This window comes from Chamaea fasciata, unplaced genomic scaffold (assembly GCF_029207755.1).
Source record: "Chamaea fasciata isolate MVZ Bird 193981 ecotype frontalis unplaced genomic scaffold, bChaFas1.0.hap1 SCAF_2, whole genome shotgun sequence".
Lineage (NCBI taxonomy): Eukaryota > Metazoa > Chordata > Aves > Passeriformes > Sylviidae > Chamaea > Chamaea fasciata.
The window spans coordinates 76,015,400-76,030,113 of NW_027094087.1; the positions used below are offsets into that span (position 1 = coordinate 76,015,400).

A 14,714-nucleotide genomic window follows, 5' to 3' on the forward strand; every position below is an offset into this window, starting at 1 on the left:
ACTGAAGTTCTTTGAGTTCCCAGCTCCTTGATGCACCCTTTCCCTTTTCCACTGCTTTACTAGAATGAAACCTGTATGACAGCCTGACAGAAGCCACAACATGTTCTAGTCTGAACAATTAGCAATAGAAAAGTAGTTTTTCTGTTAAACCTTTCCATTACCTGCCTGAAATGTGGTGCTAGGCAGTAGGCTAGACAGCTGTAGAGGACAAAGGCAAAGAAACAAAAGGTCAGAGTTAGGTACCATCCTTACCGGATGAAGGAAGTAACAGTCTGCTGCTGGGAACATAACCTGATGTCTGTTCATTGTTGCTATCCATTGCATATAAGGAGACAGCTCATTGAAAGTGATTTTTTTTGCATCAACTCCCATGGGAAGTGCACAACCACTTATGATGTGCTTGTTGATAGCCTTCACTTCACGGGTGACAGGAGTTTCTAGGGACCCAGTTTCAAACCAATCTGTCTGTGCCCTCAGTTTCAGGACTCTGACTCATATCTGGGAACAGGTTAAAAGTTGTAAGAAGCAATTACTTTTCCCTGCCGCCTGCCTTATCCTGCTGATTTTGTGCTGTCCTGTGCCAGAGGGACTGCATGTCTGTGGAACAGCTCCTAAACTGCTGTGGTTTTAAGATGAAGCAAGCTTTGCCCCAGAGGCTCGATATTGATGCGCCTCAAAGTTGAAGTACCTGATTTTGTCTCAGCATTTGTGATGATGTGGCCTTCTGGCATAGCAGCTTTGTAAAAAGTGGATTCATTGAGGGTGACCCAACCAATACATTGAATATGCCTGCATGTTGTGTACAGTTGCTTTTTCTGCTTTTTGGTTGATATGTGCTGTTGCGTCAATTTGACTTCATATTTGACTTTTTAATAAACAAAAAAATTCAGTGTTAATATAATTTCATTTGACTGAAATAATACTGCAAGTTTGAATTTTTGTTTGTACAGTGATTAGTAGTTGGGAAATTGAGCATTTGGGAGAAAAGGAACAAAAAACACCTTATAGGTGTTTTCTTGCTACCATTGTAGGTCCAAAAAGTAAGAAAGCCGGTCTCAGAATTTATTTAATTTTGGTAGTGAGGGCAGATTAATTTACTCACTATTTTCAGTGCTCATTCCACTGCAGTTTATTTTGGGTCATTTAATTTCAACAAGGCTTGATCTGTTTAGAGGGCTTTCTATAGCAGCGTGGCGGGACCACACAGCTCTTTTATAGTACATACGTTCATTGCTAACCAGGAGCTCAAAAAACTAGTAAACGATGCACAGACATGAGTCACTTCAGAGAGGACAGTACATTTTTGTATGGTTGGACTGTTTTGAAAGTTCTCTGAAATAGCCAATCTTTTGTGCACTGTGGGTTGCTTTGCAGAGGTTGAAGTGATGGTATACAGTAACTGCACTTTCAGAGGTACGACTGGAGGTCTGGCTGGAGGCACTTTTCAGGTTTAAGGTACTTCAGAAGCCACTGTGCATGAGAGTTGCTCTCAGTCCTTGTTTAAGGAACATTTCTGATTCCAGAGGTTGATATTTCCATCAGATTCAGTAGTTTGATATGACTTTGCTATTTTAATTTTTAGATTTGCTGTAGGAGCTGTTCATATACAAAACAGGCTAAGGTAAAATAGATCTCAGTTGAAAATGTCTAAATCGGTTGGCCTCATCAGCCAACAAAAAAGCATGTGCGCATTGTCTGCACTGAATCTGCTCCAGTTTAGCATTATGATGGTAAAGGCCACATTCCGCCCAAATGAAAGAGCCAGCTTTCTTTTGTGTCCATCAAATTGTGACTATTTCTGGTTCTGCTCATGCCAGCTGACAAAGTAATATTCCTTTTGTGTAATTCATTAAATCAGGCAGCATTAGTGATTCTCTCAACAGAAGGAAGGCATGATATCCTGAAAGTGGCTGCATCTGTACTAGGAGGTTAAAACAGCACTGAGAACATTGCTCCTGAGTGCTGAGACCATTGCTTTTTCTTAAATTTTTAGCTTTCTTGTGTTTTCTGGCTTCTGCTGTTTATCATACTCTCAGCAGCAGCCAGGGGCAGTTCAGAAAAGGACTGTTCTCAATAGTTTAATAGTGTGCAAATAGCTGTTAGCATTCCCATCAGCCTCGACACAGAAGAAGCTCCCTGAACATGTCTAACTCACTCCTGAACAGCTAGTTATGACATCCTTGTAGCGGATGGCAGAATTAGAGGCAGAATCTGCAGTGTTTTGGTGTCTAAGTTGAAAGCATAACAGTAACACTAGTTTGGGGACATTTCAAGCTTGTTGAAAGTTTTGTAGCAGTGTATGTGTGTGCATACACGGAGTCACTCTTTGTCTGTACTGTGTGATATTTCTGCATAGGGATCTGGATGCATTCTTGACTATAGAAGGATATTCCGGCTTGTCTATAAATAGTAAAGCCCTAATACTGGTGAATGGGAAGTTGAAGAAGCACTTCTTAAAAACATCTCAATTTGGAAACAACTTGTACAAGTTGAGTGTATCCGATGCAGTTTGACTAATGCTTTAGGCCCTCTAGTCACAGCTCTTAAAATTCTGTGTTTGTTTGTGAGCCATGTCATCAAGGATCTTCTGATCTCAGCAGGTCCTGCCCTGCAGCTGCACAACCTCCTGGTGCATCCTACAATTGCCCTTTCTGGGGGAAAATATCTCAGTGTGTCTGATGCCACTCTACTTATGTTTGGGGTCAGCTTGTACATCCACATCCTCTAACCCAAGCCCCCTCAAGATGACAGCCCACCTATATTTTTACTGTCTCTTATTATCTCATAGCTGTCTAAAAACTCCTCCTTTCATGTTGATTGGAGCTGTCCTTTTGCTGTGTACCTTCAGATTTAGATCCATGCACTGCTTCTAAATTTAGGCTGTAAAAGTACCACCTTTACTTCTTTTATACTTGAATGGAAATAGTTCAAAGTTGTGCTGATGTAATAAAAACGGGAGGCTGGAAGGCAGTGAACTGGGTGAATGTATGAGAGAACACAAGCAGAGAGAGTGGCGACTTTAGATCCTCACTGCCATAATCACACAATTATTTTCAATACGATGTACTTAAAAGCTGCGTTTCTCTTAAAGAAGGTTTCAATTTGTTATTCATCATGTGATGTCATTTAATAAAAAACTTTTATGTTAAGGTAATGCCAGATACTCTAGCCAGGATGTCGTGAGAGGCAGTTCAGGCAGTCTGGACAGTTCTGAGATTATTAATTGAATGACAGTGGTCTGTACTTAACAATGAAAATGCTGATTCACAACCTTACTCTTTTTTTTTCTTTTTCCGTGGCTAATAGTCTTAATGATCAATCAGAGGTGGTAGGCTGAGGCAGAGCTCAAGGCCATCAGCTCCTCCCAGCCCTCTACATAGTTCCCAGGAAACACCCTGTGTTTCATTAGTTCTTGCTTAGTTTGTGGTGTAATATTTTGCTCAAAGGCATTAAACTATCATCAAAAGCAGCCGACTGATTAGTGTGGCTTCTTTTTCCAGGGTCGTTGTACAAGGGAGAACTGCAAGTACCTTCATCCACCAACACATTTAAAAACTCAGCTGGAAATCAATGGCAGGAACAACTTAATCCAACAAAAAACTGCAGCAGCGATGCTTGCCCAGCAAATGCAGTTCATGTTTCCAGGGACACCCCTACAGCCAGTGGTAAGTATATTTCTCTGATGGTCTTAATGGTAAGTAAAGTTGAAGACTCTATTGACCTGAACAAGTTTTCAAAAAAACTATCAATAAAACCAGTTCCTGTCTATTTACTTAAGGAATGGTCAAGATGCTAGAGATATGCTCATTTATATCTGCATTTCAAGATGTAATAGAGTGTTGCTGTAGACTTAATTTCTTTTCTTTTTTCTTGTAATAATTCGCTTTTTTTTTCCTCTCTTTTCCCCCCCTTAATGCATTTCATGTCATGTTTGGAAGATTTTTATGTATAATCCTTCTGGAGGTAGAAATTTGTATAATAATAATTTGCTTGTAAGTAATTTGAATAGGAACAAGAAGTTTCTCAGGAGTCTATGAGTTTGAATGGCTTTAAATATTATTTAATCCCAGTACCAGGAACAAAGGTTAATGGGTTGCGTTTTCTTTCTGTTGAAATCTGAAGTGTCCAAGGATAAGACAGAGAACTGGTGGTGCTTGCACTTCACAAACTCAGTGTTTTGTCTCAAGGTGACTCATACAGTGCCTGAGACACTTTGTATCCAGGAGGTGATATAGAACTAGAGCAGCACCTTTGGATATGCGCTAAAGTGATCAGTTGCTCTGGGCAGCCCTTGCAGTTGGGCTCCTCTGTGTAGCAGACTTCCAAAGCATGGTTTGGCAAGTAATCTGGATTAAACTTTTCACACATGGCTGCTAATGATGTTTTTTCAATCTGAATTCCTAGTGTAAGGCATCCCACTGGAGTGGGATTTTTTTCTCTAACTTGAGGCATCTGGAGTGTTGGCATCAACTTCTGCAGTGAGTTTCCAAGGTCCATTTATAGTTTATCAAAAGACATAGGCACTCCTAATTACTATTTGCTTGGCTTGTTCCAGACATCAGCATTGGGATTAGATGATTTAGTTTTCAAAGGGCCTTTGTCTTTCCATGGGCTACCACAGAAGTCAAGTGTAGGTATCTCAGAAGAGGACATCTGAATTTGGTCACAGGAAGCTCACCCCAGATGCCTTTTTCAATAATGCCTTTTTAGACTTGAAACATCTACTGTCAGGTGGGATTGGGAATTGAGTGTCAGGGCTCCCTGAATTTTTGGTACATGTTCATCAAATTGTATCTGGTGATGTTGGCCTCCTAATGTGTCTTGATATTTCCTGGGGATTTACTGCTTGAGTTTTCACCAGAAAAACTTCTGATGAAGTAATAGATTCCACCGCTTAATATAATGAGAAAAACAGAAGTGGCAAAATTCTACTTTTTTCTTCTCATCCATTTCATCATTGGAACTTTACAATTTCATTGACGTAATGTCTTCTGTACTGATTGCTGTGATAAAAATGCCAGATCTGTCTCACATAAATTGCCAGATTAAGATGACTCAGCCTTGACCAAATGGATGAAAAGTGAAAGAAAATTTCATAGAAGTCATTTGACGAGTGGATTTATTCTTAAAATTATATCTGACACAAAGCTGGTATTTATATTTCATTTAATACGTATTGTCTTCAACACAGTCGAACCATTGTTTCATATAAATGTTGATTATTATACTCTTCAGAATTTAGCTCATGTTTGACATATAAACTGGGTTGTTTGAAATCAAGCAGATTTGATCACTGATTAAAACACAGCATAACACACTTTTAACTCATAAGGGCAGTTAGAAGCCATTTCTGTATAGTTGGTTATCCGGGTTAATCTGTATGCTCAGAGCATCTTATTGGTAATGTCACATCCATTTATAATTTAGTAATTGGTTCCAAAGACAAAAAAAAACAAAGAAAACCAAACACAAAAAAGAAAAAACCTGCCTTCTAGCTCCTGTGTTTTCTCTTGTGTATTTTCTACGTCTTTTATGTCATGCAGGCCACCTTAATGAAAGACACTTCTCCTTTGTTAAAATGTTTTGAAGTCTTAGTGTTGTGCTGTTGTGTTTCTAGCTGCTGGCTTATTTGACAACCTAATTTCTGACAAAGCTAATCGGAGATGTGTCCTGTTTTTCCACATAGTTTTTAATTTATAATTATAGCTTCACTCTCTGGGGTACTCAGCTCTGCAGAACTAAAGCACTTTCCAGGTCTGAGCATGGGCTGACCATGGTGATGTTCTGCCTCCACCCCCTGTGGAGCTGGTTGTAACAAACCCACTATTCTGCCGCATCACGGCTGTTTTAGGATCACACAAATGCTCTTTCTTCTGGTCATGACTTCACTGACTCACTGTAGGAAGGAACAAAACAAGATTTTTAGACCCGTATCATTCCCTCCAATCAAAGTTTTTCATATGATGAACTAATCTAAGCCTGAATAATCCCTTTCTAAATATTGTGTCCAGCTGAGATGATAGTATTTACTCTGCTTGCCACTGGTGACAGCTGAGCACACAAACGTTTGCAAAGGTGAGTTTTTTCAGTGTATGAGACACAGTAACATATAATTGCAGGAGGCGGCAAAATACAGTATGCAAACATACTGGAAGTTACATGCCAAAGAGCTCATTATATGTACTCTTATTAGAAATATGGGTTTAATATAGTTAATAACCCTTTAGCTATGAAATCTGAACACTTTGAAAAACAGCCTGTTTTCCCAAGGAAAACAGATATTGAGAAAAAGCAATAAAGTCTATGTTATTTCTACTTCTAGATGTGTAAATAAGCCTGCAGTGTAAGCTGGACCTCCACACAGATTCAGGTTCTAAGTAGGACTTCCTTTGCAAAAGACCAGACTCTTTTCCAATAATAGAGTTACACAGGTGGTTCTCCGTGTGCTGCTGGAACATGTTACGTGATTAAAAGAAGAGAGGATGCTGTGTGTTTTGCTGGCTGTTGAAAGTTTTTTCATTAGGAAAATTAATCAGTGCCAGAAAGAACAGCAAATTAAAGACATCTAGTAAGCTATTGATTTAGGGGCTTTTTTTTCATCTTGGTGTGTGTTTTCCTTTTTCAGCCCACATTTCCGGTGGGTCCCACAATAGGAACGAACACGGCTATTAGCTTTGCTCCTTATCTAACGCCAGTAACACCAGGAGTTGGCTTAGTCCCGACCGAGATCCTACCCACGCCGCCTGTCATTGTTCCTGGAAGTCCACCAGTTTCAGTCCCCAGTTCAACTGCTACCCAGAAACTCCTCAGGACCGATAAACTGGAGGTACTGTGGACACCACTGTGGCTAGAAATACATTCTCTGTTAGGCTATGTGAGAGATCCTGGAGGGTGTAACTGTTGTTTTAGAAGTGAAGCTTAAATTTAGTTGCTACAGATAAGAAACTTGTAACCAAGCAGGATTTCTGCACTTGCAGCCAGTGGTAATTAAATAGTCTTATTTTTAAGGTAGTTTTTTGGATTATATTTAATACACAGACATCAACACAAGTTTTCATTTTTTGTAAAGATCATCATCTCAAGAAACCTTGGGTATACATACCTGTAAAGGCATGCCTTGATGAAATATCTAACAAGCATATTTTTTATTTCAGTAATAATTGTCCTGGTTTTTCTGCACTGATAATAAGGGAATTTTTTAGCTTTACAGATTGTTATTAGGGGAATGGTGTAGCCCTTCAGCCCTGAGCTGCCAATGGAGATGTGGAATATTACCAACCCTGCAGCAGGCTGAAGGGACAAGCCCTCAGCTGTGTGCAGAGCCTCCCAGCTGTTGCTGGATCACTGCATGGCTGGACTCAGTGGAATCTGTGATCCAAGTACACAAGGAAGCCAAATGGCTCTTGCAGAAATGAATGTTCTTTCCCAAAGGCCGAAGCACCAGTGTCTGGAGCACATTTCTTCTTAGAAAAATCAGTGTGTTCATTCTGACCATTTTCGAAAATTATTTTAAGTAGGCTCTCAGTTTTGTTTGTAGACTCCATAAAAAATACAGTGCATCTGATGTGTATTTTCCCTGGGTTTCAGCAAGAGGAACTCCTTCCTTACCAGTCAACCTGCAAGAATACAAAGTGTAGTCAGAAAGAGACAAAATATTTTGTGGTTCCCAGCTAGTTTTGCAGGAGCAGTTACATGAGTAAGTATCCTTCCAAGCTGCTTTCTAAACAGGAAAAAGGAAAGGCATTTGGGAATGCTTCTGTTGCATGTTTATTTAGCCACAGTACCAGAGAGCTACCTGAGGAGCCAAGAACATAAGAGTAAAATAGGAACACTCCCCTCCCCCACCAAAAGATGAAGGGTTTATTAAATTGAAGTTGCTGCAAAATTTTCAACTGACAGGGGAAGGGGGCAGGTCGATGTTTTGGGGGCATGGGACACTCCTTGCCCTTTCACGTTGCACTGAGCTACGCCCCTGCAACGTGTGTTGTTTTGCACGTAGGTGTGCAGGGAGTTCCAGCGGGGGAACTGTGCGCGTGGAGAGACTGATTGCCGCTTTGCGCATCCGGCAGACAGCACAATGATTGACACAAACGACAACACCGTAACCGTGTGTATGGATTACATAAAAGGTCGTTGCATGAGGGAGAAATGCAAGTATTTTCACCCTCCTGCACATTTGCAGGCCAAAATCAAAGCGGCGCAACACCAAGCCAACCAGGCTGCAGTGGCAGCCCAGGCAGCTGCGGCAGCTGCGACTGTGATGGTAAGTGCTGGCATGTATGGCTGCCTTGTTTTTTGATGCCTATTTTGCTTCAATTTAATGCCGTTTGCTTATACTTTCTTTTCTCTTTTGCCTCTTTTTAAAATTATTTTTCTTTTTTTTATTTTGGTGAAAGATAAGAATTTATAAAATTATTACTATTGCTTGATGGGAGGAAGCACTTTCTTTTCTTTATGCCCTTATTTTAATGCTGTATTTCGATTCAAGACAGTGAAGCAAATGACACTCTATACCACTTCTGTTCTCTGCCTTAATTATACGTAAATTTGCTCCTAGTATTTCCAAACAGAAACAAAACTGATAAGCTTCAGTGCTCCCAGGAAAACAGGGACACATATGCTGTTTTAGCTCTTTGATAGCAGATATACATGTGGAAATTTGGAAGAAAAGCAAAGAGAGAGCGTTTGCTTCAGGGATCAGTAGTAGAACAGACACCTGCATTGAGATTCAGCACAGTCCACATTAGAAATGAGACAACCAGCCAGCCACCTTGGTCTCACTGTAGTGGTAGTGTGGAAAACCAGGACACTCATCTGACCTACCATTAGTGCCTGCCTGAGGATGAGAAAGAACTGCCCTCTGTAGATCTGCAACTATCCCCAATGACTAAAAAGTGTTCCCTGTATCTTTTTGAAATTTGGTTAGATGCTTTTCATGCCTAGAGACTTCTTGCCTCTCCTGCTATTATGGGCCAGTTACTTGAATCATGAGGTTTTAAAGTAGTAAACTATAATAGGAATCATTAGGAAAGAAGCATTTTGGCTACAATCAGAAGATAAGAGAGTGAGAGCTTTTATTTTCAGATATTTTAACCTCTTACTTCAAACTGTTCAGACAAGACAGCCCACCCCTTCATCGGGATTGGATACCTCTTACAGTTGCTACCAGGAAGGTTGATGAGTGTACAGTGGTATTGATAAAGTTAAATAAGTTGAACAGGCAGGATCTGATTTGAGAGACAAAACTGCTGGCAGCAAATCAAAGAATCATTGTCCTCATTGCTGCCAGTGGACGAATAATTAAGCAGCTGTGGTTTGTGGACTTGTGGGCAGTGCATACAATAGTTATAGACAATACAGTTATTCTCTGGTTAAAAAGCCTACCAGAAACACAATACAGTACAGTACATAACTACCCCTAGCTATTGTATTTAATAAATTAGAAAAGACCAGACTTTTTTGGGGGACAAAGGGTTGGTTATGCAAGAAAGTAAACCATCAAACAGAAGAATATTTCTTAAGTTTTAATATTCTTTCTCTAATAGTATCCACAGCCTTTGTTTCAAATTGGATGAGTTTTAGTTAAAGTTTCCTGTGCTTGCAGAAATTGAATACCATCTGGAAGTTAAAGCAGAGAAGATTAGGTTTTTATTCTGATTAGCTTCTGTTGTGCAATATTTATTGTTCATTTAGAGAATGTAGTATTTCTAGGCACTATACTGAATAAGAAAGAAGAGAGATGAGGGGATTAATTTTTTTTTGGACTTTGGTAATGATTGCAGATATATATCCTGTGGTTTTAAATAAGGCTTAATTAGAGTTGCATTAGCCTCAAAGCAAGATGAAGCGTCTTTGGAAACACAGAATTGAAATGTTAGCAGTCTAATGTCACAGGAGAAGGCAACAGGGACCTGTAATTCAGGGTAACATTTTCCAGAGAAATATGTACAAAATATTTCAGCCCATTTCTGCTGCTTAAGCGGGGGAACTAGAGGAGATTGCCCAGGATGTGCCTGTTTGGTTTACTAAAGTCTCTAAGGATGGAAACTCCATAAATTGAAAACCTGCTGCATTCTTCCAATAAAAAGAAATGTTTTGGGTTTTTTAAATCTTACAGTTAAAAGTAATTTTTTTAAAATAAATTTGTTTCCGTTGCCTCTTCTCCTGTCCCTGGGCACCACTGGCTCCATCTTTACCCTGAAATCAGATATTTGTATACACTGGTGAAATTCCCCTCTATCTTTTCCAGGCTGAATCCAGTCCCTTGACCATCTCTCAGGTCCTTTATGGGAGTGTTTCTAGTACACCTGTATCTTTCTTTTACTGGGGTGCCCAGACCTGGACAGAGTGCTCCATACATGGCCTCACCAGGGCTGAGTAGAGGGGAAGAATCACCTCCCTCTGTCTGTTGGTGAGACTCTTCCCAATGCAGCCCAGCATGCCATAAGCTGCCTTTGCTTATGAGGGCACATTATTAGCTTGGTGTGCTACAGGATCTTTAGGGTCTTTTCTGCCAAGCCTTTGTGGCCCCCAGCGTGTACTGGTGCCTTGTGGTGTTCCTACCTGTTGCAGGAACCCTCATATTAGAGGGTAGAAATGAGCCAAGTACAGACTTCTTGTTCATCAGAGCATGAAAAATGTCCTGGTTTATTCCTCTTTACAGCTTGGCCATACTGACTCCAGCTATTCACTGACTCTGGCTGCAGCAAGCTCCTACTGTAGGCTGCAAGGGAAACCTCTGAATGCAGGATTTTACCTGGCTAGACTATGACTGCAGGTTACAACAACAGGCTTCAACTGCAGACCCAGACTGACCTCACAGCAACGATTCTCTCTCCCCAGGATCCTTCTTCATGATTTCTCCTCCATGATGATCCCCTCACTAGCTAACTTACTCCCTTTTAACACCCTTCTCTTCATTGGATATAGCTGTGACTCATCAGAGGCGAGGCTGAATTGGGTAATTAACACAGCTGTTACTTATCAGGGGAGAGGTCACCTGTATTCACTTCTCCTGCACCACCCCAGGTGCAAGTCTTGAAATTGCTCTTTTTTGGACTTACTGAAGTTCCTCTGTGCCCATTTCTCCAGACTTTCTAGGCCCTCTGAGCAGTAGCGCATCTATCTTGTATATCAACTACTCCTCCACGTTTCACACCACTGGTGACTGGCCTCCAGCTGGGCTCTATGTTGCTGGTCGCATCCCTTTGAGCCTGTCAGGTCAGACAATTGTCAGTCCACCTCCCTCTTTCCCATTTAGCCCATGATAAATAGATTTGTCTGTGAGGATGAAATGATGTTAAAATCCTTTCTGAAATCAAGAGAAACAACATCCATTGCTCCCCTTCACCAGCTTACCAGTCTCATCATAGAAAGATGGTTAAGGCCAATTTCCCTGTCATAAATCTATGCTGACTACTTCCCATCATTCTCTGGGCTTTCATGTGTTTGCAGATGATTTTCAGGAGGATTTGCTCAATTGCTTTCCCAGGGACTGAGGTGAGGCTGACCAACCTTTCAGTCCTTAGACCTCCCTGCCTGCCCTTTTTGAAGATAGGAGGGTCATTTACTTTCTTGTAGTCTTTGGGAATTTCCTCCAGTCACAGGGATCTTTGAAAGATAATTAAGAGTAACCTTGCAGTGACATTGGCCAGCTCCCTCAACACACAGGGTACATTCTGTTAGTTCCTATGGGTTTGTGTACATACAACTTGTTCGAATGTTACCTAGCCTGATCATCCTCCTCCAAGGGAAAATCTTTTTCACTTCAGACTTTCCCACTGGTCTCCCACTGGCCTGAAGGCTAGTCTTGCAAATAAAGACTGAGATGGAAAGGATTTTCAGAATCTCAGCCTTCTCCATGTCCTGTGTCACCAGGTTGCCTGCTCCATTCAGCAGTGAAAACCCATTTTCTCTACTCTTCCTTTTGTTGCTGAGAAGCCCTTCTGGTTGTCTTTGACATCCCTTGCCAAATTCAGCACCAGATGTTCTTTGACTCTCCTAACATATCCCTGCATGTTCAGGCTGTGTCCCTGCTCCTCCTGAGCCATCTCTCCCTGCTCCCACCTCTTGTGGGTTTTCCTTCTTTCATTTGAGTTTGGTCAGGAGCTCCTTGCACATTCATGGAGGCCACTGCTGTGTGGATCTTGTTTGTATTCCAGGAGACATTATAGCATACCAATGTGCAATGTGGCAGGCAAATAGTGTGCCTTGGATGTTTGATCATTTTTGATACTATCTTTATTTCCTTTTCATATCCTCTTCCTCTCCATCCTGAAGCTATTGATTCATTGGTTGTTAGTTATGTAGATCAAATGTTGAGAAGGAGATAATCTGATGGGAAAGAAAGAGGCAAAGGAGGTTTTACTGTCAGGATGACAGAAAATAAAATATTAATGTAGGAGAGCAAAACGAGCAGTTTGAAATCCTGAAAAGAATAGGAGACTACGTGGAAGTAAGGTTGATGAGTACGTTTAGGAAGAGATCAAGCCTTCAGGTTGGGAAGACTGAGACTGAACTTGCTGGGGAGTATGAGGGGAAAGCCAGAAGAAGGCTTCAGAGTAGAAAGGTGATGTTTAGAAGAGCATGGAGAAAAATTGGAGAAAGGCAGTAATAAACAGAGAGATAATAAGTTAACAAGTGAGATTAGATAAGATCTGTATTTGGATAAGAAAGATAATTAACTGAAACACTTTACTCTTAGCGACATTGATGTGAACTTGTTAATGACTTCGTCGTTGCATAATGCTGAATTCAGTTGTACTGCATCACTTCTGTGTAGACTTCCCTCTGTGGTGGAGGCAGATGGTTCTGAGGCTGTGCCCCAAGCACTGGAGTGATGTTCTCTGCAGTGGTACCTGCACAGTGCCCTGCTTAGAGAGAAGTCTGTCCAGATCCCCACTTCAGACTAGGTGTTTCTTGTTGTGTCTGGCTCTTGGGCCCAGAGACATGAGCAGATCCTGTAGATCAGGGTATGTAATTCAGAATAGTGCTAAAGAAGAGATGAGGAGGGTGTTGAGAAGACTTATGCAAAGAGACAGGAGCAAGGATTAAGTAAAATGAGGACTGTCCTGCAGAATACCCTGTTGGCACCTGGTGAACTTATACCACAAGGTGTTTGCAGGCATTTTGTGCCTTGTCCTCTTCCCCCACCTCAATTTTTGTTCCCTATTTCCACATACTGATTTCAAGGTAGATATAATCTGCTTATTCTAAAAAGAGCTAAATATCAGCTTGTGTTTAAAAAACAAAAGTAAAAATTTTGATTTCTAAGTAAATTTTTCTTTCCTTTCTAAAAGTTTGTAACAACTATTTACACTATAAAACTTGAAAGTAATATTTTATATGAGAAAGTTTTCTACGGAATGCTGTCATATCAGCCACAAGTTTGAATTTACTGTGAAAGAATACATAAATGTATATGCCTATGTACTATGCCTAAATACTTCCTTTTGAAAAATTAATGATGCTGGACTAGTATCATAACTCGTATGTTATTGTTGGCTTATGAACTGGGAGCCCAGTTTTACTCCCCGCTCCTGAAGCTAGTACTGAAGGTTATAGCAAAATTTAGAAAGTATGTTTTCAGTTCTGAAAGATCTTTTTCCCTCTCAATGTAATGTGGTAAGTTACAAGATTAAAAAAAGTCTACAAAAATGATCCAGCTGTAGGAGAAAAGGAATTAATGATAAGTTAGTGTAACTGGACGTACTGTGTACTCTGTTTTGTATTGGCAAAGGAGAACCTCTCTCGTTCTGACCATTGAATGATTCACTTCCCTAAATTAAAAGACGCTCACCTTTTAAGCATTGATATTAATAGCATTTGTAATGCATTACAACTTTCATGAGTGTTTGTATTTGAAAATGTAGCCTCCCAAATGAATTTTCCCACTTCAAAATGTGACCAAACTAACTTATCAGGAATTCCAATAGGTGTATCCTTAAAACTTTCTGCATCTCTGTGAAGTGTTTATATGATGCTTAATAGTGTCTGCAAGCTGCTGTTTTACTCAACTTTCCTGAATTTCAAACATCTATATTTTACTCTCTTATATGCTTTTAACTAAGGTATAGTAGATGCATTTTTGCTTCAGTACTAATTCAAAATGTAATATTCATTTCTTTAGAAGACATTTTTGTTGTTGTGCATGCCTAGTGTTTTGTATGTTGTATATTGCATTCAGAATATTTTTTTCCTTCTCACCTATCCACAAATGCAATGCCGTTCCCATGACGCACCTCTGCTTGCTGTTTACCTGTATGTTAATTCGCTTGACTCCCATTGGCCCACTGCCATCATGTGCTCGCTGCCTGTTATTAAAAGACTCAGTCGACTGCCAAAGCAATGAAGCGACCTCTCGAAGCAACTGTAGACCTGGTACTTTGACCTTTCACCTTTTGCTTTGCATGTAGCTTTTTTTTTTTTTTTTAATTTTATTATAATTTTTTTTTTTCCTTCAGAGAAGCAACTAATGAAATTTGTATCGCTTTACTTTTCAAACATCAACCGGAAATGATTTCACGTACTCGTTAATTTACCGGAAGCTCTATTTATCCATCTCATTCTCATACGTAATAGACCGCAGACAATTTAGTTTGGTTCCTAACACAGTTTCATCTTTTTTAAATCTCTCATGAAAAGTCAAATTGAGACAAAACTGCTTTTGTAATTGAAAATGCATAACGTAATCCATTAATCTGTGTAATAATAGG

At 40.2% G+C, this 14,714-nt stretch overlaps 1 protein-coding gene across 7 annotated transcripts in view; it reads left to right on the forward strand.

Moving 5' to 3' along the window:
• MBNL2 (muscleblind like splicing regulator 2) overlaps nucleotides 1-14,714 on the forward strand; it is a 107,347-nt gene that overhangs the window by 69,207 nt on the left and 23,426 nt on the right. For 4 of the 7 annotated variants that reach the window (XM_066176371.1, XM_066176369.1, XM_066176372.1 and 1 more), the window contains exons 3-6: nucleotides 3,501-3,665; nucleotides 6,626-6,826; nucleotides 8,000-8,263; nucleotides 14,326-14,379. In XM_066176371.1, coding sequence (XP_066032468.1) covers nucleotides 3,501-3,665; nucleotides 6,626-6,826; nucleotides 8,000-8,263; nucleotides 14,326-14,379 — 684 coding nt within the window. The remainder of the gene's footprint in view (nucleotides 1-3,500; nucleotides 3,666-6,625; nucleotides 6,827-7,999; nucleotides 8,264-14,325; nucleotides 14,380-14,714) is intronic. The other 3 variants (XM_066176374.1, XM_066176373.1, XM_066176375.1) reach the window with 1 other exon arrangement.